Source organism: Carettochelys insculpta, chromosome 6 (assembly GCF_033958435.1).
Source record: "Carettochelys insculpta isolate YL-2023 chromosome 6, ASM3395843v1, whole genome shotgun sequence".
In the NCBI taxonomy this organism is placed as follows: domain Eukaryota; kingdom Metazoa; phylum Chordata; order Testudines; family Carettochelyidae; genus Carettochelys; species Carettochelys insculpta.
The window spans coordinates 63861579-63886931 of NC_134142.1; the positions used below are offsets into that span (position 1 = coordinate 63861579).

Here is a 25353-nt window from a genome sequence, read left to right on the forward strand (position 1 = left end):
AAAGAGTCAAAACATGATGGAGATATCAGGTGTGTATTTAATTAATAGGCGCATAGTCATCTAGCCAAACAGTGGCATCTTCAGTGGAATGATGCTTATCTAAATGTGTCAAACTAAAAACAGACAGTGCTTCTCTGTTTCATACAATGTTAAGTGCACAGGTTTGCCTCTAGAAAAACAGAAGAGGTCATAGCATGTATAAAAAGTTTGGATAATATATAAGAGAACTAAACTTAGAAACAGACATCCCTCCTCTTTTGAGTGTGGGGATGAAAACTGAGCTCTTCTTATGGGTCCAATTTTGAACAAATATCTGGTTTGCCAAAGGTTAGTAGGAATATCTGTCCTAAGACACTTTTATAGTACTGTAGTGTGATTGATTTTTAAACTCAAAACCTGCTTTCTTCGATGCCTGTGGTTTATTTGCTTTTTTTTTTTTTTTTTTCCCCCTCCCTCCCAAATTGTATTATTTTGGCCTGTTTTTTGCCTGCAATGGGCAGTTACCGACGTGTAAGAGTTGAGGTTGTTCGTTGTTTAACTTGTAACATAAACAAAAATAGACTTTGGCAACAAGGCAGGGAAATTCAGTTAACAAGTTTGACTGGGAAAAGATCCTGTATTTACATATTTCATCATTTTCAACCAGTCAGATTGAATATTGCATTTAAGCCATTTCAGATATGAGGCAATAAAGGCTAGAGGATTGATCATATGGCAGGAGGTGAGAATCTTTTCACTTTTGAATGTATAGCTGAGCTATGTGGCCTCAGCCAAGTGACTTGACCACAGTGCTTCCACTTTTCCTTGTGCAAAAGGCTATGTTTGTTTATATATTTTCCTCCTTTTGGAATTCATATTTTAAATTAATATGGAAAACTGCCAGACTAATTTAACCTAAAATTCCTTTATTAAAACCAAAGGCTAAATGGTACTCATGCAATTACCTTAAAAAAACCTAAGTAATAAGCAATTTACTGCATCCAAACAATAACAACACCTATAAGCATTTGGTCAAGACACTTACAAAGTGGCTAACCACGGGTGTTTAGTTGGGCTGTAATGGTGGCTGGCATGTATTAGCAATGAATTCTTTTAAGTGTTGATTCTTTTTTACATCCTTTAACAAGCGAGTGATGTCATTGCTGATTACTGACTTCAGCAAAAACTAATTGAGACGATTCATCCTTATTGCCAGTCTTAATCCAAATAAGGGTTTTACTACACTCAGAAGATGGACAGTCCTGTGGTTGATCTTCCTGGGTTCCATTCAGTGCACTTATTAGGAATGCACTAAATCAAACAGTGAGAGCAGCCCTGATGACCTGGATACTCGGCTCTCGTGAGGATAAGGGAAGTAGACAAGAGTTTCTCCTATCGGCTTTCCCTAGGGGGGTCACTGTGGAAAGTCAACCTAAGGTTGACTTCTCATAGTTGGAGTTGCGCAACTTAGGTCAAATTTCCTTTCTGATGTAGGCCAGCCTTTACATTCACAGCCTCATTTCTTACCAGAGCCTGTCCTTTAGCTGTCTTGCTACTCCATAGCCTTCCATTGCACCTGACTTCACAGGGCCTTTAACGCTAATGGGTTGTTGGAGAAGGGACATATTGGCTCCTTTTAAGGCCTTCTTTTTGTCTTATTTAAAAGAATTTGCAGTCACCCCTTGGTGAAAGGGTTGGGAACTTTCCCTTATTATTAGTTAGTCTGTGAACAAGACAACCTTCCTATTTACTTCCCTTTGGCCTTCTTAATTTTCAAGGTCTTCCTGACTATTTGCTAGTCAGGGCCTTTATTTAAAAGTCATATATGCTTCATTACTAAATTAAAGATAGCCCTATTTAATTCATATTTATACAGATGGTCCCCAACTTGAGAACACTTATGACTGTTCATACTTATGAGAAACCTCCAGCTCACCCCTACCCCCCCATCTCACCTCCCCCAGTGGGAGGCTCCAGCCACACACCTGGGGCTCTCCTCCAACCCTTGAAAACCCAGCCCCAACTTCCATTTGGCCTCAGATCACACCCCCTGCATGGCTGGCTCAGCACACATGAGGCTCCAGCCTGCCCCCTGCTCAAGCACCCCACCCTGGTATACCCCTGTTCAACCACTCCCCCATGGCCCCAACTCACCACCCCCCACACACCTGAGGCTCTGACTTCAACCTGTGCCTGGGGCTCTGGTTCCTAGCCTCTGGCAGAGCTCCAACTCCCCCTCCACTCAATCACCCTGGCCCAGTGCACCCCCGTTCAACCCCCCGACACCTGCCGCCCCCTTGCAGCCCCAGCTCACCCACCCCCCCTCCCCCAACACGCGGTGCTCTAGCTGTCAGCCACTGCAGGCACATGAGGCTTTGTCCCCTAGCTAACCTCCCTGCCCCGGTTCACCCCATTCAGCTGCGCCCCCCAGCTCACACTTCCCAGCTCATGGGGCTCCAGCTTCAACCTGCACCTGGGGCTCCCAACCCCTGGCCCATGAGGTTCCAATTCCAACCCCCCTCTACCCACCAGCCCCAACACCAACCTGCTGGCTGGGCTCAACCCTTGCCCCAACCCCCTGCTCCCCGTGTCCAACCCCTGCAACCCCCCAGCTCAACTGCACCCTCCCACCACCCCTGCCACCCTAACCCACCCCAGGCTTAACCCTCCTGCCCCCTCCCAGGGCTCCAACCCAAGCCCTCCAACTTACACAAAATTCAAGGTATGCGAGGGATTACAGTATAAGAGTATTTCTGATTTACAACCAAATCGAGTTATGCTCAGGTGTTCAGAACATAGTCCCTGACTTAATGGGTTATCTGTACTACACCCCCTTTCGGTGGTGTTTATGCTTGGAAAGTGCTTTGAACTTGCACAACTCCATATGATGTTACCTCACATAGGCTGTAAGTGAGAAATAAACTGGGGTATACATTAGTAATAGGGGTGCATAACCGCAATATAATTTAGTTTTTAAAGAACGGTATCACCAGGTATTAAGCCATTTCTCCTAGAGCAACCATTAGAAATAATCATAGATTAATGACTACTCATGGATTAATTGAGATGGAAGATGCATGCTAAGATTTCATAAGGAACAGATGACTGGGAGATAGAACTTACCCCCTTTTACAAAAAAACTACCATGCTTCATTACAATTAGAATAAAATCCTTTTTGGCTCTGTTTTATGACTATCATAAGCAGAGATTGTTAACCTTGTCCCTAGGGGAATATGCCTAATTGTGACCAGTTTCATGATATATTTTGCCCCCTTTGATGTTGAATAGGTGGATTACCTTATTAAGGTTTGAGCAAAATGCGCAGAACCACCTAAGGTTGTTATTGTTCCAAAACTACCACAGTAGAGGAGGAGAAATAAAACTGCCCTAATCCCCCTAAGATATAATGACATGCCCCCATGTTTACAACTTGACTCTGTATTCCACTGTACAGTCAGTCACCAGTCCGGTGTGAGTGGATTATATCACTGGGTCCCATATGTTTTCATGCCAGCTCGATTTACAGGGCCATGCTTAGGCATACACAGGATATGCAGCTGCATAGGGTACCACTAAATTTGGTGGTGCCTTATGCTGCATATGTTTAGGGTGGGATGTTAATCAGCCACAGGCAGAGCCAACCCCATTCCCATCCCCTGATGTGGAGCACTGGCTCTGGTGTCCCACAGCTCCACCTACCTCCCCCCAACTTTGGGGACACAGCCTGGCCCCTGCTCACAAGGCAGCAGCAAGCAATGAAAGCACAGGCCAAAGGATTCCTGAGGAGCAGGGAGTGACCGTGGTTTCCCCTTCAAAACACTGCTTCTCTTTGATGGCTGGGCAGCTGTGCTCTGGCCTACACTCACCAGTGTCCACACCTCCCTGCCTGTTGCCCTGAGGCTACAAGTGAGCCTCTTCTTTGTTCTGCTGTAGCATTGCCAACTCTCCCGGAGTGGACCCCATTGCGGCAAATGGCATCTGGTGTAGGAGAGTTGGCAACCATCTGCTCCACACAGCTTCTGCCCCTGCAGCCTCCCCTACGTGCGCTTGCTGAGCAGTTGTTATCCCCATGGGTGCCAGTGCTGGGTTGTGCAGAGCACCAGCACGGCTAGGGATAGCCTTGTGGGTTTGGGACAGGTCTAGTCACAGTTGCTAGGTCTGAAAGAGGAGGGCACATTCCCAGGCTCAGACATCTTACGACTTTCTTCTTCAGGATTTGGGGCACTGCTAGTTAGTTACATTAGATTCCAAGCTGAGACCTCCCAGAGCATTTCCCTTAGCTTCATTTAGGCTGTGGACACTCAAGCTACATCTGCACTATGAGATAAATTTGATTTTAAGGCAATTAGCTTGATATTACCATGTGACTGTCTTCATTGTAAATACCATTAGCTCGATTTAGAGAGCACTAATATTGATATAGTATCATTGGTACCTGCTGGGTGTAGCATCCAGGTTGAATTCAAAAGATGGAATAAAGGCCACTGTGGAAGTGCCATGTCTTAAAATCGAATTTATTAGTTTCCAGAGGTGTCCTGCATGTAACCCACAACACCCCTCAGTGCTCTGCTCTGGCCACTGCTCTCCAACGGCGTAGGAATTAGGTAACAGGAAAACAGTGAACTTCAAATTGGGACCAGCAAGCCTGTAGCCGTGGGCTCATGTTTGTATGAGAGCCTCAGAAATGTCTTTCTTTCTTTCTTTGCTATTAGTGCTATGAGCACATCTACCCATTACAAATAGCCCCTGCAGGGAATTCATGGTTGTGTCTCTACACGTGGTATGTTTTTTCTGTGCTGCCTGGTGCCAGCCACTGCCCCACCACTCCGTGTGGCAGCTAAGCTGTTGTGGGAGTCATATGCTTACATAAGAGGATGAGAAACTTCTTTCTAGCAATTTACATTTGTGCACGCAACCCCTTCCCTGTCCCACAGGCACCAAGCAGTCAGCTCAGCCACATCACGTGGGTAGCCCCGGAGCCAATAAAAGGACATGCCTGCTGTTCAGTGCTGACCAGGCTGCCAGGCAGCACTATGTCCTGGTTTGCACATGGTCAGGGCTCCAAGGGCAAGAAAGAATTCTGGGGGCTTGCTGCCACTGGGAGGACTAGTTCAACTGGCCCCCTGCCCTAAATATACATTTGGGGGCATGCTATCACCTGGGGGCCCTCTTCAACTGGCTGTGCAGCCACAGACCCCAGAGCACTCCCCCGTATGACATATGCATTCAGGGGCTTGCTGCTGCTGTGAAGTGTCCACTGGCAGCTAAGATTTTCAGGGCCTTTGTGCTGCACAAGGGGACTACTTCAACTGGCTCCCCACTGAAGGCCCCCCATGCCTCAACAAAGACCTGGGGGCTTGCTGCCACAAGGGTGGAGGGAAGTCTTCCCAGACAGCTAAGATTTTCAGAGGCGGGGGGCCATTTCAACCAGCTCTGCAACTGCAGACCACAGACCCTCCGCCAAAATATTTTTGGGGGCTTGCTGCTCATTGCAGACATCTGCTCCTTTTGGAAAATCTTTTGATATTTCAATTATAAAATCTTTCTCCTAACCTTTCCTGTTCTCTTTCTTCATGGTTTGGCCCCCCACAAAAAAACACAGGGAAGAGTGAGTGGAGGGCCAGTTGAGATTCTTGTTTCTGTTATAAATTTGGTGTATGAGATTTCACTGCCATCACATTTTGGAAAGACAATATAGCAGTTTTATCTGGAGCTATACCTGTGCCATAGAACTGGAAGGGTTGTGAGTCCCCTGCACTCACAACATTCCATTTCCCTCTGGTGGCCAAGATTTCCAGGGTCTTGCTGCCATCCCCACTGTTGGCAGTTTCTGTGTAGTGAAGAGGGAAGACAAAAATATTTTTTCCTAGACTTTTCTATCCTCTTTCTTCTAACTTTGCACCCCTTCATGCAGGGAAGAGCGAGTGGAGGGCCAGTTGAGAATTCAGACTGTGCACAGAAGCTGTATGATGAACTGGGAACCCCAAACCCCTTTCCTCAGCAACTCTTTTTTTCCCAAATCTTTACAATCAACTCTTTCTTCATGCTTTTCATTGTCCTGTTATTTTCAGGGATCAGATGTAATGAAGGGAGGTGGGCACAGTCAGTGGATGGCCAGTTGAGAAGACACACACTTGCTGATTTTTATAAAATCCTTGATAATTCAAGTATCAAAGAGGTAGCCGTGTTAGCTACCTGTAGCTACGTGTTAGCCGTCTGTAGCTTCGAGAACAACAAAAAGTCTTATGGCACCTTATAGACTAACAGATATTTTGGAGCATAAGCTTTTGTGGGCAAAGACCCACTTCATCAGATGCATGATTAGATAATGAAGTGGGTCTTTGTCCACGAAAGCTTATGCACCAAAATATCTGTTAGTCTATAAGGTGCCACAAGACTTTTTGTTGTTGTTGATAATTCAAGTTACAGAAAAAAGATTTCTGCTAACTTTGCCATCTCTGTGGATGCCCTACTTTTCCTTCCTTCCGACTGGAAAAAATGGACGTTTGCTTACAATGGGTGGGGAAGGAGGGCAACACAATGTAGGAAGATGACGTTAAATAACAGTGAACATACCCAGAATGCTACAGGGATGAGGGAACTGTGGGCTAGGTTCCCATAATGCACTGCTGTAACAGTCAATGTTTGCTAATTGAGTGTGGCAGCAGTAAGTTGACTTTGTGAGGAGTATGTGGGGAGGTGAGGATACCCAAATTTGAATTTATAAAACCCAGTGTTTCAAAATCGATTTTAATAAATTCTAATTTATCTCATAAGGTAGATGTAGCCTCAGGGCTTCTAGCTTCTAGGCCCAGTTAGCATTTGGGACACATCCTACTTAATTTGCTTCATTAACTTGTCCTAATAGTGACAGTCAACCCTTTTTTCCCCTTCCCCCTCCCCTACTATATAAACCCTGTATTCTGTTTTTTCTGCTGAAGAAGTGGGTTTATTCCATGAAAGCTCATGACCTAATACATTTGTTAGTCTCTAAGGTGCTACAGGACTCCCTATTAGCTCTTAAAAGTCAACCACTAGGTGGCTCAATATCACAGATATTTCATTCTTCCAGAGCTGTTAACTTCCAGTAAATATATTGCATTTTGCAGAAATACACAAACTATATGGAGCCATTTATAAAATTTAAAAATTAAACTGAAAAATGTTGAGAAATCAGGTGGTCTAGAGGTAAACAATAGTGAAAATATTCAGATACAGACCTAAGGAAGTTGCTTGTTATAGCTGGTCCACCGCAGAATAAAATGAATAAAATCCTGAAGTGTCTATGGAGTTGTTCTTTACAGATAGAATAGCGTACTGTGTATGTAACTTTGGTAGGAGAGAGAGCTATAATTAGAATTGTTCTAATTTTATTGGTTAATACATTTTCAAATTAATGTATCTTTTTACTGACTTCAATTAAGTTGCAAACAAAAGATAATTTCTGCTAATATACTAATTGTAAATATTCATCAATTTTCAACATATTTATTCATGAAGTATTAGTTTCAATTATTTCCTATTCATGTGGTGTGAGTTGTCACCTAATTACATACAGTAAACTCTTCCATATCTAGCATTCTATCATCCAGAACGCTCAAATAACTGGCATTTTAACCATAAGTAAATTTTAGTTACATTTTCCATAAGTTTAGTATAATGAAGATAAATACAAATTAATACAGCAAATGCAGTATAAGTTTACAGCATACAATACTGCTGTTGTTGGTAAATCAAGTATTCTGCATACATTTTTGTTTGTTTATTAATATCTAATCTTATCTTTTTCTTTAGTGTTATGCATTGCTAGGTATACCTCTCTATTATCCAAAATATTTGAATATCCAGTAGCCTCCCGGTCCCTGTAGTAGTTTTTGGTGCAAGACTAGATGACAAACAGCTGAATCTAAAACATTTTTGTTAGTGCAGTAGTATATTGGTTCATATCCAGACAGGATTAGCTATCCACAAGCAGTCTCAGCATTAACTCTATCTCAGAGCAATTTGTGGAGCTTTTTAGCACTTTTTATTCTTACATTTAAAACTTATCATCTTCACAAGGGAGATAGTTATCTCTATTTTACAACTGAGGAAGGTGAAGTAGGATAGAAGGAACTTGTCTAAGGTTGAGCAGAATGTAATTTATGGAACTCAGAGAGAACGTACATCTCCTGCCTCCTATCGACTGGCCTATACTGTCCTCCTGCAATCACTTGAGTACAGGTGGATGCCTGTGCTTTTACGGAATCCCTACTGAAACCTCAGTTGTTTTTTTTTTATAGCAAAGGAGTCTGTGTCTGCAACTCATTGCACTACTCAAATGCCATTGTAGTAGTGTAAATTGGCTATAGCGTGAAGTGTTATTCATATTGTATGAGTAAAGGACAGCAGAACCCTGCTTAGCCTGTCCTGACTGGGTGTCTTCCTCAGTTGAAGTGCTAAATCCCAGTGGAGAGAGAGTAGGGACAGGTGTTTTGCTTGATGGTCTGCCTAAGAATCCCACATACTGTTTAACCTGCCCCTCTCTAATGTTTAAAGACAGGGCTGATTGGGCTCTATCGTCTTGATTTTTGTACGTGCCTACTTTAGAACTGAAATGCTTAGACCTGCTTTGGGACCATGTTTTCATGGAAGAGACAGCCCAGCCTGCTCTAGCAGTGAGGTTCCTTCCTTGAGAGCTGAAATCTCTGACAGCTGGAACCTCAAGAGACCATCGTAGAGGTCACCGTGGGAGGTGGCAGCAGAAGGTGATGATGCTTGACCAGTGGAACAGTAGCCAGAATGAGTGGTAAGTAGATGGAGGAGCAAGCAAAATGCTTTCCTTCCCTCCCCGCTACCTGAGAGATGAACTTGTGTGAAAGCACCTCTTAATTCTGAGTCTCCACTAACCAATGACACAAGTAAGTAGGGTGTGCTGAAGGGTAGACTGAGGGGCATGTCACAAAGCTATGTTTGTTTGACTAAGGTTGCCTCTACCATATGAGATAAATTTGATTTCTAAAATTCCATTTACTAAAGTGTTAGTAACTTTGCTTTAGAACACTACGTTTGTGACTGCGAAACTTTTTTATAAATGTTTCGTAGTAGGCCAAGATGTTTGACATGCATTATTTGGCAACGTTGTTATCTCACATCTTTGCGATCTTGAGAGATCATGTTGGGGAGTTTACTACAGAAACATTTTAATATGAGAATGGTCATACTGGGTGAGACCAGCAGTCTGGCTATCCAGTATCCTGTCTTCCAACAGTTGCCAAGGGTAGGTGCTTCAGAGGGAGTGAACAGAACAGGTAATCAAATAAATCCATATCCTGTCACCCAGGTTTGGATTTTAACAAATGGAAGCTAAGACGCTTGGCGCACAGGGTTGCATCCCTTCCCATTCTGGTTAATGGCTATTCATGGACCTGTATCCCAGGAACTGATGTAGGTGGGTTTTTTTTTTTTGTTAGTTAGTTTTGGCCTTCCCTGAGAAGGCTTTACCAGGGATTCTTGTTGACTATATGCTCTGTGGAAAAAATACTTCCTCTTTTAAAACATACACACAAAAAACCCTTGCTGTTTATTAATTTCATTGGTTCACCCTTAGTTCTTGTGTTATGTTAAGGGTTAAATAACACTTACTTTCTTCACATTAGCCATGATTTTATAAGCCTCGGCCACTTAGTTGTTTCTATTCCAATCTGACAAGTCCCAGTCATTTTAATCTCTTCTGCAATTTCATATCCCTAAACATTACATTACCCCTTTTCTGTACCATTCCCAATTTTTATTTATTTGTGTGTATATATATTTTATATATATAGTATATGTAAGTATGCACATACATATATATTTGGGGGATAGAGTGACCAGATTGCACACTATTCAAGACATTAGAATGCCACGATTTACATACCAGCTGTGATATTTTCCATTTTTCTGTCTTATCTACCACTTGTTTTTTACGATCCTGTTAGCTTTGACTGCTGCTACACCGCCTGTGGATGTGTTCAGCAAACTATCCGCTCTGTGACACCACGCTCGCTTTCCTGAATAGTAGCAGCTAATTTAGACCCCATCGTTCTATAGGTATAGGTGAGAGTGATAAAAGCACATTGGAAAACACAGGGCCTAACTTCATCGTTCTCACCCCTCCTTGGCCTTTTCACCAGTGTGAATCTGAACACGCCCCCCGCAGCCATTTGGTGGGGAAAACGGGGCAGCGCAGCTGCAGCCTGATCACCACCACTGCAGACCGACAGAAGCGCTGCTCCAAAACACAAGACGCGGCGCCAAGCCCGGGCGAAGGGCTCGTGCAGCCCGAGCCGCGTGACGCAATCACTCCACGTTCCGTTGCGGCCCGGCCAGGAGCCCGGTCGCGCCTGCACATGGCAGCGCCAGTCCAGCCAACAGCCCCTCTTTCACTATCGCCCTAGCCCCGCCCCATTCCCCGCTCCGGGGCGGGACGCGAGTGGCCCCTCCCCGAGGGCTGCCCTGGCCAGGGGGGCCGCGCCCGCCAATCCCACGGCGCTGGCTGCAGCTGGGGGCGGAGGGAGCGCGGGGCGAGCGGCTGGCCGGGGGTAGCGATGTGAGCCGGAACAGCGGCGCGGGCGGCGTCTCCCCCTGGAGCTGAGGCGGGACATGGCCAACGTCAAGGTTGCAGTGCGGGTTCGGCCGCTGAGCAAAAGGTGCGGGGGCTGTGGGGCAGCGCCCGGGCGGCTCGTGTCAGCCACGCCCTCAGCGGGTCCCGTGCAGCTGTGCCTTGCGGGCGAGGAGGGGGAGGTCGTGTTTTCAGGGCTGTTCCACGGGGCAGCCCTCGGCCCTGCTGCTTGCACCGGACACCCACGGGTGCCTCCGTACTGAGGCGGGGGGTTGCCGGAGGCGCTTCGGCCGAGTGTGCGTGTGTGTGTGTGCGTTGTGTACTTATGAGCAATGGATGAATATGATCAAAACAAAAAGCAGTCAAGTAGCACTTTAAAGACTAGCAAAATAGTTTATTAGGTGAGCTTTCATGGGACAGACCCACTTCTTCAGACCATAGCCAGACCAGAACAGACTCAATATTTAAGACACACAGAGAACCAAAAACAGTAAGCAAGGAGGACAAATCAGAAAAAGATAATCAAGGTGAGCAAATCAGAGAGTGGAGGGGTGGGGGGAAGATCAAGAATTAGACCGAGTCAAGTATGCAGACGAGCCCCTACAGTGACTCGGAAAGTTCCCATCACGATTTAAACCATGTATTAATGTGCCGAATTTGAATATAAATGTCAGTTCGTCACTTATCTTTCTAAAAAGGAGCGATAATATCTCTTCATTAACACACATACCTTGAGGTCATTGACAGAATGCCCCATTCCATTAAAATGTTGACTAACTGGTTTGTGGATCTGGAGTGTTTTGATGTCTCTTTTGTGCCTGTTGACCCTTTGCCTAAGGGAGTTAGAAGTATGTCCAATATACAAAGCATCTGGGCATTGTTGGCACATGATGGCATATATGATGTTAGTAGAGGAGCATGAGAAAGTGCCTGTGATTCTGTGAGTAACCTGGTTAGGTCCAGTGATGGTATTTCCAGAGAACATATGTGGACAAAGCTGGCAGCGGGCTTTGTTGCAGGGAAAGGTTCCAGGACTGGTGTTCCTGGAGTATAGGCAGTGGCTGTTAGTGAGGATCCTCGTGAGGTTGGGAGGTTGTAGGAGAGAACAGGCATGTCACCCAGGGCCTTGTGGAGTGTAGCATCCTGATTAAGAATAGGTCGTAGGTCTTTAATAATTCGTTGCAGTGGTCTGAGTTGGGGGCTGTAGGTGATGACCAGTGGTGTTCTGTTCTTGGCTTTTTTGGGCCAATCTTGGAGTAGCTGGTCTCTGGGTATGCGTCTGGCCCTGTCGATTTGTTTTTTTACTTCTCCTGGTGGGTAATGCAGGTTTATGAATATTTGGTAAAGTTCTTGTAGTTTTAGGTCTCTGTCAGTTGGATCAGAACAAATGCGATTGTACCTAAGAGCTTGACTGTAAACAATGGATCTAGTCACGTGTGCAGGATGGAAACTAGAAGGGTGTAGATAAGTATAGCGATCAGTAGGTTTCGGTACAGTGTGGTACTGATCAGGCCATCCTTGATTAGTACCGTAGTGTCCAGGAAATGTATCTCTTGCATGTTGTAATCGAAGCATAAGTTGATGGTGGGCAGTAGATTGTTAAAGTCTCTGTGGAATTCCTCTAGAGCCTCTGTACCATGGGTCCAAATCATAAAGATGTCATCAATGTATCTTAAGTAGAGGAGTGGTGATAGGGAACGAGAGCTGAGGAATCGTTCCAGGTCAGCCATAAATATATTAGCATATTGTGGGGCCATGCGGGTGCCCATAGCAGTTCCACTAATCTGGAGGTATAAATTGTCCCCAAAATGGAAATGATTGTGTGTGAGAACAAAGTTACAGAGGTCAGACACCAGATTGGCTGTGGTGGCATCAGGGATGGTGTTCCTGATTGCTTGTAATCCGTCTTTATGTGGAATATTAGTGTACAGAGCCTCTACATCCATTGTGGCAAGGATGGCGTTATCAGGAACTTTTCCGATGTTTTGTAATTTCCTCAGGAAGTCGGTGGTATCTGGGATGTAGCTGGGAGCGTTGGTGGCATAGGGTTTGAGGAGGGAGTCCACATAACTGGATAGTCCGGTGGTAAGGGTGCCAATACCTGAAATGATAGGGCGTCCAGGGTTTCCAGGTTTGTGGATTTTGGGAAGTAAATAGAATAGTCCAGGCTGCGGCTCAGATGGTGTGTCTGAGTTAATGAGGTCCCGAGTAACAGCAGGGAGTTCCTTCAGTAGTTGTTGTAATTTTCTTTGGAATTCCAAAGTGGGATCAGCAGAGAGAGGTCTGTAAAATGTGGTGTTGGAGAGTTGTTTGGCTGCCTCCTGTTCATCGTCTGACTTATTCATGATGACAACAGCACCCCCTTTGTCAGCTGGTTTGATTATGATGTCTTGGTTATTTTTGAGACTCCGGCCAGCATAGCGTTCAGCATAGTTGAGATTGTGTCTCATTTGACATTGTTTGTGTATAATATGATGAATATGATGTGTGCCCATATTTACATACACACACAGTGTGGATGGCAGTGAGGCAAGCATATAGATCCAACAAGTTACGTGTATGTGTGTTTTTAAGGGGTATGCTGGACACTTGAGTGCCTAAATAACATTGCCTGACCCCGTGAAGCTGGTCGGAAGGCGGGCAGTCAGTGGGAAGGTGAAGGCAGAGACCGTTCTCCCCCCACCAGCTATCTTCTTCCGTGGTTGGAAAGCTCTACTAGCCAGTTCAAGCCAAGAAATGAGTGTCCAGCACTTCTCACTTACATGTAACAACAAAAAAGCAGTCAAGTCGCACTTTAAAGGCTAATAAAATAATTTATTAGGTGAGCTTTTGTGGTCGAAAGCTCACCTAATAAATTATTTTGTTAGTCTTTAAAGTGCTACTTGACTGCTTTTTTGTTTTGATAGTATATAGAGTAGCAGGGATCCCTCTCTGTTAACACTTATATGTAGGGTCTGTACTGTGTTTCTCTTCTGTGGCACTGTTTGATATGTATCGTGTGGCAAAGCAGCTAGTTAACTTTTCTGTGTCTTTAAAATTTTGAGGCTCTTAATAGATAAATCCACTAGTAATTTGTATTCAGTATGGGTAGTGGATGTAGGGCTAATATTCGATCACGATTCATTTCTCGTGTTCGAAGAAATCAGCCTTTGGAAAGTTTCGTGTGATGTGACAAGGAAGATGACTCAACTGGTGCTGTTTAGAACACCATATCACTGGAAGGACTAGTTGAACAGACAAAAAGTGGTGCTGTTTATTTGGCTTGTTCCCAGCAGAAGTAAGGCAATCTTCAGCCTTTGTAAGATATCCCCCATGCCTCACTTTGTAGCAATTTTTTCCTTTGGTAGGCTTAAGCAGGATGTTTAGAATGTCACTCATTCCCTAGGGCTTGTTTGTTTCCAGAAGACATCTTACAACCTCAGTAATGTGACTGCAGATTGATTTCCCACAGGCTTGAAGATGCTGTAGTTAGAACAGATTTCTAATGTGATCTATGTGTATAATACACTGTTTGATCAAAAACATGTGTGCTGTGGACATTTGGGGAAGAGGAGAAAGAGCAAAAAAGCACTAGAGCTGTGCAAAGTATGGGTGGCTAATGACTTACGCTTTCCCAGGGTAAGGAGAAAAAGCAATATAGCATAGCAGGGCCATTAAAAAGTGCCATGAACGCCCCTTGGTCTTGATGGTTTTTTTTTAACTTAAGTTTGTGCTTCTGTCTCCTAACTTCCTTGACGTATGTAGTAAATGTTTCTGAAAGTGTATCCCAGTCTCGGAAGCAATCTGTGCATTTTACCAACGTCTTTCAGGCTTAATTTCAAAGAAGTTTTGACATAGCCTTGACAAATTTAGTGTGAGTTTATCACTTGTTTTAATAACTTGCTCTTAGTTCAGCTGATGCAAAAGAGAGTCATTTTTCTATATCAGTGATATTTAAGGGAGGGAAAAGGTAGGTAAAGTAAGTTTCGAATAAAATAACCTCAGAAGTTTTTATATAAGTTGCAAGTCTGTGCAAAGAGGAGGGAGGAAATCTGCAAGTGTTTTGGGTGCATTGTGTTTATCTCAGAAACAACTATTGTGTGAAATCCTTCCTATTTAAAATCAAATGAAAAACTTCCCAATAACACTGTAATCCTGACATTAATTCATGGTTATACTGTGGAGAGAACTACAGTTGCAGAAGGCCAGTTGTAACTTTGAATTATTTAGTGTTGTTTTAATGTTACTGGCTGTGATTCTTTGAAGTAATGGTAGGCAGTTGGTCATAACTGAAAGGCTCGAGTCCCTAAGACTTTAATTTAAATCTTGCCCAGATTGTTTGGAAACTACTTTCACTCTGTATCTGACCATATATGCCAATGAACTTCATTGTAAGATATATCATAGATTTGTTTCTTGAGTACTGAATATTCCAAAAAGACTGCCAAGACTCTCATTGTTTGGTGTTATCCCAGCTCCTTGTGGATATCAGTGATAATCAGAACCATTGTTGGTAGTCTGCAATTGAAATAGAGACCAAGGAATGGATGGGCAGGGGCTGTGATCCTCTCATCAGCATGTAGAAATGTGTGAGGAATCTAGCACTTCCCTTGTCTGTGCTGTTTCTGACTTTGTGGGTAGATGGTTTAATTTGGCAGTGGTTTTGAGCTGACATCTTTCCAAACATTATGTTAATTTAGGAAAGATAATTCTATTGGAGAGTACAAGGATTCTTTACAGATGTTCCTTAATGTAAGATGCGTTGTGATTTTACCAGTTCATCATTACTCTCATCAAAGAATTGGCAATGCCTTCCCTTGTCTGATACCTCCCCCAACTCCTCAGTTTTTAAAGCAAAGATTGGGAAGGCCAACACGTAATGTATGCTAAAATTGAGAGGAATTTGGAATCCATATGCCATGTAAATGACTTTTGTGTGTGTTTACTTTAGAGTAATTTTTTGAAGACTGGGAAAAGCTAGTGAGAAGAATATATGGAGATATAAAGTAAAAGGAGACCCTTGGTCTGCAGTGGTTAAGGGGTAAAGGAAACTGATAAAAATTCACGTACGTCAGAGGCACCTGTTGTAATTGTATTAATGAATAAAGGCAGATCCTGTGGAAGCCGTGTGTCTGTCCTACTCTGTACACAGTTCATTATGTAGCATGCACAAATCAAACAAGTGTATGAGTATAAATTTATTATTGCCATCGTGCGGCTTGGCTTATATGGTATGTGGCAACATATCCCACACATACACCAACATGTAATTTTAAAATTCCAGTGTTCAACATTTTAATGCTTTTAAGTATAAAATTAGTGATGGCAAAGAAGCTGTGTTAAATGTAGAAAACATTTTAATGGCACTTTTGAAAAACTTAAGTATGACCCTAAACTATATGGAGGAATTATTTTGCATAGTGAGAACTGGAGATCCTAATACAGATCCAGCTTTTCAGGTCTCTTAGAATTTAGATCTGTGGAGCATCCACATTTTTCTTTGTGCAGTCTCTGCTTCTGTGGATGGCTCATCTGTTGTGGTGATATATAGAGTAAGAAGAAAAATGAGAACATCGTCGGAGAGAACTCTGATCTTTCAAAACCAACTTGTTAAACACAATTGCTGTTCTTTAAGACCAAGATTGATGCTCCCTAAAAACTGAGGGTCACAATGACTAAAAGACTGAATGGTAGTAATAAGTAAATAAGTGAAACCCCAATGATATCTTACCCACTCCTGCTCCCTTCTCTATTGTCTGCATTGGCCTGGTGGTGGTGGAAAGGTTTCAAACTGTAGAAATTTCCAGTATAATCCTCTATACATTATTGCATGGCAGAAAAATAGTCTGATGAGGGATGTGTTTGCCATAATATGGGAGGATACGGAAAGTTTTGTTCTTTTTTCCCTTTGGGTTTGGGTGGCTTGTGTTTCTTTTGCCCTTTTCTGTGTTAGCCTGTGCCACATGAATTTGTTTGGAAGTCATCCCATCAAAAATCTGTCAAATTATGCTGCTCTGCATTCCTCCAGATTTGTGGGACTCTCCATTTCTATCTCTCTGAATCTTTGAGCCAACCCTACCTGGTGAGTAAAATCTTCAATCTGAAGTCACCTACTGATTTTGGGCAATGCTGTATGGCTAGGCGAAGCCATAGTATCACCACACAAAGACATTTCTGCAACCACACGGAGCCTGTGTGTATGTTTTTCCTCACCATGTGCCCGCTACATAGCGCAGTCACGGTTGATAATGTGTTGGGTCTGTTAAACTATTTACTGACATCATTAGTGAATGCACTAAAGATAGTGCTATATTCTGTCTCATTCATTCGTTTTATGCACTGTGATGCATAAAGAGAGGATTTTGTGGATGGTGAGTGGGCTGGTTTTGTAAGCGATATTTATTGCTATTTTGGGGACTTGTACTAATGAGTACTGCGTGCAAAAGAACAACCAAAATTTGGACCCTTGTATCAAAATGTTATTTCTATTGTTGAGCATAGTAAAGATAACTTCTAGCAAGCTAAGTTATAATTGCAGTGGAAACCATTCCTTGAATCTTATGATGAGAGATTTCAAATGTTTCAAGCCCTGCAAATCCAAAGATATCCACTTTATATCCAAGGGTATCGGTGTTCACAGATGTGAACGCAGATACAGTAAGCCCTCGATTTAACAGACTAATGGGGGAGAGGGCTGTCCGTTAATGCCAAAAGTTGGTTAAATTGTAGGATTTACAGTAAATAGGAAACAACATTTTCTATTGTAAAGAGGTGATATCAAGTGCCCACCCACCCCAACCAGGCTCTTGACTCCCAGTCCTCCCCTCTCCCCCCAAAAAATGCCACTAACTCACCACAGTCTTTTTTGGGGGGTGGAAGGTCTGGTGGGTTTAAGTTTCACAGAGCTCAGCAGACTGGGAACAACGGTGGGGCTAGCGGGTGTCTGTTATTCCCAAAGTCTGCTAAACAGAGGTCCATTAAATCAAGGGATTACTGTATTTGCGGCTCATTTTTGTGGGTATGGATGTGGATAGAATTTGATACCCACACAAGGGTCTACAAATGTTGCATTAACATAGTTAATCTTTGGTGTTATTTATAACAGTAAGTGGTAATTTTTTCAGGCTTGTAGTTTCACTTAATTGAGATGATAAGTGAGATAATGTATTTTAATGGACCAAATTCTGTTGGTGAAAGACACAAACTTTTGAGCTACACTGAGCTCAGATTATTTAGCATGTGTTTAACACATATTGGCTGTGTCTACACTAGCCCCAAACTTCGAAATGGCCACATAAATGGCCATTTCGAAGTTTACTAATGAAGCGCTGAAATGCATATTCAGCGCTTCATTAGCATGCGGGCGGCTGCGGCACTTCGAAATTGACGCGCCTCGCCACCGCGCAGCTCGTCCCGATGGGGCTCCTTTTCAAAAGGACCCCGCGTACTTCGAAGTCCCCTTATTCCCATCTGCTCATGGGAATAAGGGGACTTCGAAGTAGGCAGGGTTGTTTCGAAAAGGAGCCCAGTTGGGACGAGCCGCGTCATTTTCGAAGTGCTGCGGCCGCCCGCATGCTAATGAAGCACTGAATATGCATTTCAGCGCTTCATTAGTAAACTTCGAAATGGCCATTTGAGTGGCCATTTTGAAGTTTGGGGCTAGTGTAGACGTAGCCATTAAGTACAGTATAGTGAAAGTAAATACACACAAATACAGTATGTGGGTAGATGATATATGAGCTTGGTGCAGAGCTAATCTACAGAAACTAAGCCATTCCACACAGGAGAGGGAAAGATAAAAAGAAATAGTGAGGGAAGCATCAGACGTCAATGGGCACTGAGCCCATGGTGGTTGTTGATGATGAAATACAGTACTGAGTACAGTACTACTGTTGCTGGTCAATAAAGTACTCTGCATACATTTTAGAGAACAACAAGAAGTTCTGTGGCACCTTATAGACTAATAGATACTTTGGAGCATAAGCTTTTGTGGGCAAAGGCCCGCTTCATCAGATGTATGAGTGGGGGAGTGGTTTCAGAGTGGTATTTAAACAGTGGGGTCCCAGTAAAAGGGAGGGCCACAGCTGTCAAGGTCTATACACTCAGCGTGGAAAAGGCCCATTATCAGTAGTAAGTATGAAAAGAGGAAAAAACAAGTCAGATAAGACAGACTAGCTGTGTTAGTCTGTATCTTCTGTTCTCGAAGATACAGACTAACATGTCTACCTGTCTGATACTTGCATACATTTTGTTTTTCTTAATAGCTAATCTTGTTTTTCTTTAGTGTTCTGCATTGCTACATATACCTCTGTATTATTCAGAATATTTGAATATCCAGCAACCTCCTGGTCCTGGGGCTGCTGGATATGAAAGAGTTTACTACAGTTATAACGGGAAAGGCAGGAAAACAGTGGCAGGGGAGGAGCAGGGCAGGGCACAGCTAGTAAGGTTATGTCTGTACTACCAAGTTTTGTGGACAGAACTTATGCTGGCACCCGGAAGTTGAAAAAACAAAAATTGCCATTTGCTTCCTCTAATGACAAATCAGTTCACACTGCAGGTACCATCATTGACAGTGTGAGCAATGCTGTGGCTATGTATCCTACAGTGCAGTTTTGTGGGAAGGCAGGAACTGATCCCTGCACATCTTGGGATTTCCTCCAAGTTTTCCCACAGCCACCTCAGTTGCTGCGAACAGCATCATGAGTAGCTCTGTGAGCGCTCCATGCTAAGGAATGTCAAAGCAGCATATCAGCTTGTCCCCTATCCCTGCAGCAGCAGTTTGCCTGCAGCAGTGTGCCAGGCAGAATGGGAGCCCCTGCAGCAGTGTGCAGAGCAAGACAGCAGCACTCCAGTGATTTGCTGTTTGTTCCCCAAATGGAGCAGCTCTATCAGATGTCAGTTCTTGGACCTTCGAAAAGGGAGGGGCGCATGCCTGCAGGGCACCAGAGGTGAAAGCACTGAGCAGAGATCAGGGCAGGCATTTTGGGATACTGGGATAAGCCAGTTCTGCAGAAAAAAACAGTATCTACACTGGCCCTTTATCTACAGGAAGGGGAGGCGGAAAGAAGAAAAGGTCTCTCATGGAGTAGGGGGACAGGCTACTCATAGCTTTTTATTGCTGAAACTGGTGGGTTTTTCCAACAAAAGTTGCATTACAGTGTGTGCGCTCTGTTTTGTTACCAAATAACAGTTTTTGTCAACAAAACTTGGTAGTGTAGACATACCTTCAGGTATCCATTGCAATAAGCTTTAAATCCAGTGTTTCTATTCAGCCCATGATTTTTAATGTGTAGCAAAGTTATGGATTTAAGTTTCCAGGTTTGTCTTTGAAGGTGCTGTGCAGGTTTCCTTTAAGGATAAGGACTGAGAGGGTGAAGTGATCATTTTATGAAGTGTTTGCCCACTCTATACATTCCGCTTATTAGAGCGCTGCAGAGCTTTTGGATCTTATCAGTATGCAGGGAGAGCAGCCAGTGAAATCGCAGCTGTGAGTGACCTGGAGGAAGTGGGACATATGTGGGAATATTTCTTGAGGCTTGTGTGAGGAAAAGGGATGATCAGGAAGCAGTGCACAGCAAAGATAAAAGCTAAGGCAGTCATATATAGTAGTAAAGTTCTGCACCCAAGACATGCTCTTTTTATGAAGAACAGGATGCAGTTTTGAGTGGGGACCTGTCAAGGCTGATTCCCACTCAGTCTCCAAGTGCAGAAGGTGGAGGCCAGTACAAGACCTTAAAAATACCTTGTCTCTCTAGGCTTCTGCTTAAAAGCTTCCCAAGGTCACAGATTCCCTGCCCCTGGGAGGTAGCTGCCACCATCCAAGTGGCAAAACCCTTATATAAACCCAGGAAGACATACTTGGGATGTCTCCCTGTGGGGTAACCCCAAGTGCTTAGGAGAGAGGTTGAATACAAAGAGGAAATTAAGCTGAATCTGATAGCTGACCTTTCAGTCTTAAGCATGCATATACACAGATCCTTTGCTAGGACACACAAATAAAAAAATAAATAAATAAAGCAGGTGTCAGCAAACTTAACCAAGGTGGAGTGCTGAAATTTGATCTTTTGACCTCTGTGAATGGTCCAAGTGCTGGTGATACTTTTTAAAGTCACTAAGGCCGTATCTACACTAGCCAAAAACTTCAAAATGGCCATTTCAAAGTTTACTAACGAAGCAGTGAAATACATATTCAGCGCCTCATTAGCATGCGGGTGGCTGCAGCACTTCGAAATTGACACGGCTTGCCGCCGCGCGGCTCGTCCCAACGGGGCTCCTTTTCGAAAGGACCCCGGCTACTTCGAAGTCCCCTCATTCCTTTTGAAAAGGAGCCCCGTCTGGACGAGCCGCGTCAATTTCCAAGTGTCTATGAGGGATGGTGTACATAGTGGTCGGTCCTGCCGTCAGGGCAGGGGACTGGACTCGATGGCCTCTCGAGGCCCTTTCCGGTCCTAGTGTTCTATGATTCTATGATTCATTAGTAAACTTCGAAATGGCCATTTTGAAGTTTTTGGCTAATGTAGACATAGCCTAAGAGTCCTACTTACAATAGCTTTATTAATAAATAAAGAGGCAGAGCTTTACCTTTTTGGTTCTTAAATCTCCATCCACCCAGGCTTTTTAAATATCTAAAAGTATCTGTGATTTTAATACAGATTGAACCTCTTATCCTGGATTCCTTTGTCTGGCAACATCCATGATCTGGCATTGGGATCAGCACTGACACCATATCCAACTGAAGCACCCACAGGAAAAAATTAGCTGGTGGTCAGCAGCCAAGGTCCTCCCTATTGTCCCTCACCCCAGCACTTCTAGCCTGTTGGGAGCCACACCAACCAACTCCCTCCCAGTGTTAACATCTGTTTTGCAGCATTTATTTATTGAAGAGATCTGCATCTCTTCATTTATACTAGGTTGCAAAACAGCTTGCAGTAAATCCATGGAGACAGAAGGGTCTGTAAAGCTGGTAGTCATCTAGGAGTGCCAGCCCCATCACTGCTCATCCCCTTCCTCCAGGCGCCTTTTCCTGCCGGCCCCAGCTGCCAGAGCTGGGATCACTATTTAGGAAGCTCTGCAAAAGAGGTTAAGGAGTGGGGAGGAAGCAGTTTTCCATGTCCCCCACCCAAAAAATACCCTCTCTGATTTAAAAAAAAAATCATAAAAATCCATGTTTTTCCATTATTAAACTTAAATACTGAACTTTAGTTTACTCAGCCACTGTATATAACTATATAGATATATATAAAATATAGTTGAACACAATTTTTATTGGTATATCTATAATTTTTAAGATTTGAAACCTACCACTACCATCAATTTTTATGGTAAAATAAAAGGTACAGATATTGGGCCCATATGCAGGGTTGTGCTCTGTAAGGGGGTGTGGTGGATTTTTCTTGAATGCTGGGCAGCTCCCAACAGACAGTTGCCACTGGCCCCAGGACGCAGAGCTGGAGCTGGAGCTGGAGCTGGATGGCCCCAGAGAGGCAGCTGTTGCTGGCCCCGGGGAGCGAAGCCCTGGCAGCCCCAGGTGTTCATCTACTACCAGCCACAGAAGGACAGCTGTCGCTGGGCACGGAGTCCTGGCCAGCCCCAGGGAGCCCACTGCTGGCTCCAGGGCACATGTGGGAGAAGAGGCAGGATTGAGTTCCTGCCACATGCCAGACAAAATCACTCTTGGCACTCGTACTGGGGGTTTCTGACCACCTGCAATAAAGTATACAAAAAAAAAAAGTGAAAAAGCGTAGTTGGTTGCTAGGTGTTGGAGAGCAACTTAAATAAAAAAGGTAGGTAAAAGCACAGAGAATTCTTCCCTGGGATTCAGTTTAGAAGTTACAGTATACAGCAGCTAGTCTAAGTCGTCCCAAACTAAACTCAAAATGAAAAATAACCTGATTTCATTCATTCATTCCACATGGCCTGGATTACTGTTGCACTGTTCAGTGCAGCTCAGGCGTGCAATGAAGAGAAGATGCCAACCTCCCATGCTGCTAGATGGCCAAAGGGGTGGGGGGGAGTGTAAAAAATAATATAGAACTGGAAGGGACCTTGAGAGGGCGTTGAGTCCAGTCGCCTGTACTCACAGCAGAACCTAGCACCATCCCTTGCAGATTTTTTTTTTAAAAATCTAACCTGCCCCAGGCCCTTGAAAGGCTCCCTCAATGATTGAGCTCACAACCCTAGGCTTACAAGGCTAGTGCGCTAACAACTGGGCTATCACTCCCCCTCTAGTGAAAAAGTGGTTGGTAAAATTCTTGTAGCTTACTAGTTTCCATCCTTTGATAGGCTGATTAGCCAGCCAGTCACAGAAAGGAACAACTTTTTCATTGGAGATTTCCAAATAACTAATATCCTCCAAAGCTCACCAGACCTGATATATTATTTAAACCAATGCTGGTAACATGCTCCCCCCTCCATCTGATTAGTTTGGCTCCTAACAAGTCCCCAATTTTTTTATATTTTTTAAATTAGTTAAATCTGAAATTCATTTAATAACATTTATTTCTCTGGGTCATTTGACTCTACTCCAGAAATGACAGACATGATTTCTAGTTGCTTGTTATCAAGTCTGCAAACCATGTGTGCGTTGAATTGAAGCCTAGTGAAAATTCTCACCTTTAGCCTCGCAGATGTTGGGTAGGATGCAGCACATCACGATGATACAGATGGGGCTAGGACCACTGCCACAATCCTGCAGGTGCTCATTGTGTGCTTAAACCTTCTGCCAAGTTCCCTGATGTCAAAATAGGGGCTTAGTGAACCAGCATAGCAGCTGGGTTTCCTAGAGTAACGGTGGGCACAGGTGAAGCACCTGCTGATAATCATGTTATTTGCAGAGAGTAAGAGACCTTTCTGACCAAACAAGTTATTGCTTTGTTGCCTCAGCACTGTGAAATCGGCAGTGTGTCCCTGTTGGGACATCCCATGCTAGTGATCTTACGTTTTGTCTCTGTGGTCATCCAAGGCCTTCATAATGCTTGAGTAGGATCCTTTGCAGTTGACACATCCATGTACTGCTCATGGTAAGCAAACAGTGGGCAGGGCACCTTGCTGCCATCAGTGGTCCCAGTGCAGTTGATAACCTGACTTTCTCAGTCTGCTATTATTGCAGGCTGATGGGTGTGTACAACACCTGGGGGTAAACAACAGAAGTCATTGCCACACAAACCTTCATTACTACTGCAGTACTAACAGTTGACTTGCTAACATCAAATTGATAAGCCCCAGATATGCAGCAGTCTGCTTTCAGATGTCTCTAGCAAATAGCTTGTGGACTGATACAACCTCTTTCTTGTTTTTATGTCCTGGTGCTAAGGGTTGCAACAAGTGCTTCACAAAGCATTGTCTGCCTTTCTCATGTGGAAGTTATGAAGCCACAGCTGGTCATCCCAGATCTGCACCGCAGTCCCACCATACTATGCTACTTGTCCTGCACCAGAAGTACTGGTTTGCATGTAGGGAATCTACAGCATTTGTAGCATGTGTCAGCAGTCTCCCCACTCTCATGTCAGCTTTCAGCCTGCATTATCTCTTCCTTATTAAGGTCCACTGCAGGCTTGTGAGGGTCATAAGAACATAAGAATGGCCATACTGGGTCAGACCAAAGGTCCATCGAGCCCAGCATCCCATCTGCCGACGGTGGCCAATGCCAGGTGCCCCAGAGAAGGAGAACAGAAGACAATGATCAAGTGATTTATCTCCTGCCATCCATCTCCTGCCCTTGTTCTGAAGGCTAGGGCACCATACTTTATCCCTGGCTAATAGCCATTTATGGAACTAACCTGCAAAAATTTATCAAGCTCTTTTTTAAACCCTAATAGAGTCCTGGCCTTCACAGCCTCCTCGGGCAAGGAGTTCCACAGGTTGACTGTGCGCTGTGTGAAGAAAAATTTCCTTTTATTAGTTTTGAACCTACTACCCATCAATTTCATTTGGTGTCCCCTAGTTCTTGTATTATGGGAAAAGGTAAATAATTTTTCTATATTCACTTTCTCCACACCATTCATGATTTTATATACCTCTATCATATCGCCCTCAATCGCCTCTTTTCCAAACTGAAAAGTCCCAGTCTCTCTAGCCTCTCCCCATATGGGACCCTTTCCAAGCCCCTAATCATCTTAGTCGCCCTTTTCTGAACCTTTTCTAATGCCAATATATCTTTTTTGAGGTGAGGAGACCACATCTGCACGTAGTACTCAAGATGTGGGCGTACCATAGTTTTATATAGGGGAAGTATGATATCTTTTGTCTTATTATCGATCCCTTTTTTAATAATTCCTAACATCCTATTTGCCTTACTAACTGCCGCTGCACACTGCGTGGATGTCTTCAGAGAACTATCCACTATAACTCCAAGATCCCTTTCCTGATCTGTCGTAGCTAAATTTGACCCCATCATGTAGTACGTGTAATTTGGGTTATTTTTTCCAACATGCATTACCTTACACTTACCCACATTAAATTTCATTTGCCATTTTGCTGCCCAATCACTCAGTTTGCTGAGATCTTTTTGTAGTTCTTCACAATCCCTTTTGCTTTTGACTGTCCTGAACAACTTGGTGTCATCTGCAAACTTTGCCACCTCACTGCTTACCTCATTTTCTAGATCATTGATGAACAAGTTGAACAGGATCGGTCCCAGGACTGACCCCTGGGGAACACCACTAGTTACCCTCCTCCATTGTGAAAATTTACCATTTATTCCCACCCTTTGTTGTCTGTCTTTTAACCAATTCCCGATCCATGAAAGGACCTTTCCTCCTATCCCATGACCACCTAATTTACATAAAAGCCTTTGGTGTGGGACCGTGTC

General features: G+C 43.8%; 1 protein-coding gene across 2 annotated transcripts in view; it reads left to right on the plus strand.

Moving 5' to 3' along the window:
* Nucleotides 1-10561: 10561 nt before the first annotated feature.
* Nucleotides 10562-25353, plus strand: part of STARD9 (StAR related lipid transfer domain containing 9) — a 163600-nt gene continuing 148808 nt past the window's right edge. For both annotated transcript variants that reach the window (XR_012645953.1, XM_074997077.1), the window contains exon 1: nucleotides 10562-10650. Coding sequence is in view for 1 of the 2 variants with exons in the window: in XM_074997077.1 (XP_074853178.1) it covers nucleotides 10604-10650 (47 nt within the window). In the remaining variant the exon portion in view is untranslated. The remainder of the gene's footprint in view (nucleotides 10651-25353) is intronic.